The 3,403-nt window shown below is 32.6% G+C and overlaps 1 protein-coding gene across 2 annotated transcripts in view; it reads left to right on the forward strand.

Annotated features, from left to right (window-relative positions):
- The window catches only part of FAM174A (family with sequence similarity 174 member A), a 38,775-nt gene extending 36,286 nt beyond the window's left edge, over positions 1 to 2,489 (forward strand). The window contains exons 3-4 of one of the 2 annotated variants that reach the window (XR_004624168.1): positions 426 to 529; positions 1,625 to 2,489. Coding sequence is in view for 1 of the 2 variants with exons in the window: in XM_011224372.3 (XP_011222674.1) it covers positions 426 to 429 (4 nt within the window). In the remaining variant the exon portion in view is untranslated. Of the gene's footprint in view, positions 1 to 425; positions 1,005 to 1,624 lie in introns of those variants that run through there. The other variant, XM_011224372.3, reaches the window with a different exon arrangement.
- Positions 2,490 to 3,403: the final 914 nt, after the last annotated feature.

Raw genomic sequence — 3,403 nt, forward strand, 5'->3', positions numbered from 1 at the left:
GTTTGTTTCAGAGTGTACTTCCAGGTCTGCAGCTTCAGTTAAATCCTCGTTTCTGGGGGTTTAGAAATAGGATCAGTTAAGAATTGTATTTACAGAAACTATAGAAACAAATAACTATGCTGTTTACTTAAAGTCAATTAAGAGTATTATATGGGGGTATCACTTTAGTAAGTTTTTAATTACCCACCCTAATTATATATAAAATCTCTTTGGAAATGTTAGAATCATATTTTGAAAGATAGACTCTGATATAATTAACACAGGCAAAATAATCATGTGTTTTATCAGTGCCATTCATTATAATCCCCTTAAATACTTTCATTACCTTCTGCCACTCCAAACTTTTGGGAATATTTTTAAATGTGTTTTAATTTGTTCCAGAATGAGTATGTAAAGTTTTGTTTTATTTTTTATTTTTCTTGCAGATGAGAATGTGCCTTTTGATGAGAGGACTTCATCTTTCTACAGTGAAGAGCAGAATTTCTATGTTTAAGGAATAAGAAGCCACTTTATCCCTGGGGCGGAGGGGGTATTTAAGTTACATATATTATGACAAATTTTAATTTTTTGTTGCAATAAATACTGTATCATTTTGTTATGTCTTTGTATGTAAGAAGTGCTCTTAATGGGCTCAGTTGTTGGGAGTGAACTGCACTTAGAAATCTGTGTGAAAATTACTTTAGAGCAGGGTGTTTTCTGATTAGTTACCGTTTTTTGCTTACCATGTTGTAAACAGTTTAAAATATTAATCAGTTAATGTTGTTTTGTTTTGGGTTTTGTTTTCGTTGTTTTGGAGGGGTTGCCCATTAGTTGTTTTTTTTTTTTTTCCCTCCATTAAATGTTTTTTGCTGAAACTATAAATCCCAGCAACAAACTGGTGTATAAAAATAATTTAAAATTTCTTTACAGAGATGTATTCCCATTTTTGTCGGGGAAAAAAGCCAAGTTTATTACTTTGCATTTGGTTTTTTTAAATACTAATAAATGAGTTGTATGCAAAAAAATAAATATGATTTAAAAATTACTTTTAAAGTGGTATAGACAGAATATGTTTACAAGGTAAATCCAAAGAGTATAGAATTATATATTAACAAAAGTATTTTATATGGTTTCTAGAAAAATCTTTCAAAAGTTATTGTATTTAGCAACTTGTTAAGATACCAACTTTGTTTAGATATTTTAGAAAACAGTGAATTGCAAAGCCATTTTATTTATTTACAGTATTGTGAAAGATAGAAGTAATGGCATAACCTTCCAGTCGTATATTAAGGTGCAGGAGAGTAAGGAATGAAAGTTAAGTGTGTAGACTTTGGAGTCAGACAGACCTGTATACAGAGATTGACTTAATAGCTCTGAACAAATTATTTAACCCTGTTGAGCTTCAATTTTTCACATTCCAAAATTAGAGGGGAACTTACAAGGAAAAGCATGGGTCACAAATGTAGTTACTTATAGAGGCCAGGGAGGTAATGTAAATATGTGGTGTCTGTCAGGATAGGCCAAGTCATAATAGTAGTAACAGATGGTCCCCAAATCACAGTGGGTTACAACGAAGATTTATTTCTCACTCATGCTGCCCATTTGTTATAGACTGTGATTTTGCTCTTCGTTGTCTTTTCTTCAGGGTCAAGGCTAATGGAGAAACCTCTGCTTGGAATATTGCCTCATAGCTAAATGTCCAGACGTGTGAACTGCATGCTAGTTCATAAGCTTCTGCCCTAAAGTGATATATTTCATTTCCATCTACATTTTATTGGTCCAAACAAACCCTAAAGCTACTCCAGAGTTCAACAAGGCAAGGATAGGTTATCTTCTAGCAATGAGGTAAGTTGAAGTACTTGGCCACCCAAAATGCCAACTTAGTTTTATCAGGTATGCTAACTGGCTTCAGCACAGTGAGTCAAGTCCCCCTGATGTCACTGTATTTTTATATGTTATGTAAGCAGGGACTTAAAGTGAAAATACATTTCCTCTTCTAAAGGGATTAGCGTCTCTTTGGCTCCCATAATAGTGACTATGAGGAAACACTTGCCTAGTGATACTAAGTCATAGTTTTATTTCCCAAGAGAAGCCAAGACTCCAGATTTCTTGTATGAAGTTTCCTCATTTTGAAGTGTTACTAAAACAGAACACATTTTTGGATTTAAGTTTAGTTCCATACCTACCATTTTGTGATATTTGAAAATCATATACAGTAGTATCTTAGAAATAGTAGTAATTAATTTACTGACCACTGTTATTTATAAACTGACTTTTGCATTAAAACTAAATGGAGGTAATAATCAAATCTACCCTAGAATAAGAATTCTGTTTAAGATAAGTGATGATAATTTTAATAAATGATCTCCGAGTTAGGTTTAAAGATGTTAACAATCTGTTACTGACTGTGAACAATCAATTGAGATAACTCACTACCTTTGGACCAGGAATGAAACATGAGAGACTATGGACTATGAGAAACAAACTGGGGGCCTCAGAAGGGAGGGGGGTGGGGGAATGGGATAGACCGGTGATGGGTAGTAAGGAGGGCACGTATTGCATGGTGCACTGGGTGTTATATGCAACTAATGAATCATCGAGCTTTACATCGGAAGCCGGGGATGTACTGTATGGTGACTAACATAATAAAAAATCATTAATAAATAAATAGCATATAGAAGCNTAAATAAATAAATAAATAGCATATAGAAGCTTCCAACAAAAATAAATAAATAAATAAAATACATTGTGCACCTTAAATATATATATTTTTATTTGCTGTTATATCTCAATAAATCTGAAAATGAAAATAAAAAGAAAAAAATTAAAAAAAAAAGATGTTACCGAAATGTTTTAAGCAGTGGCAGCAACTTTATTAGAAATACACCATTTCTCTAGGTGACTGACTAGTTTAAAGAGAATATCCTTCAACTGAATATGGAAATTCTGGCATGTTTGTTAAAAATGCTCTTATTTCATTGCATTTATATAGTCATTCCTGAACTGCAAATCTCTTGTTAAATAATCATCATAATAAGCCACACTGATTAAAATGCTAGATAGTAGGCCAAATTTTAGCTTCATTAGGTATGTAACAAGCATGCTGATAAAATGGNGCATTTATATAGTCATTCCTGAACTGCAAATCTCTTGTTAAATAATCATCATAATAAGCCACACTCTGATTAAAATGCTAGATAGTAGGCCAAATTTTAGCTTCATTAGGTATGTAACAAGCATGCTGATAAAATGGTTAGAATTTTCATCTACAAAGCTGTATGCGGATTGTAAAATAGCTGGGGATCATAGATGTTGTGAAAACCTGTTACTGTTATCCTTTCCCATTTTGTACTTCTTTGTGGCTATTTTGTTGTTAAGGGCCTAAACTAGGAATTAGAGATCAATAGAGAGTAATATAATTGTG

Source organism: Ailuropoda melanoleuca, chromosome 3 (genome assembly GCF_002007445.2).
Source record: "Ailuropoda melanoleuca isolate Jingjing chromosome 3, ASM200744v2, whole genome shotgun sequence".
In the NCBI taxonomy this organism is placed as follows: Eukaryota; Metazoa; Chordata; class Mammalia; order Carnivora; family Ursidae; genus Ailuropoda; species Ailuropoda melanoleuca.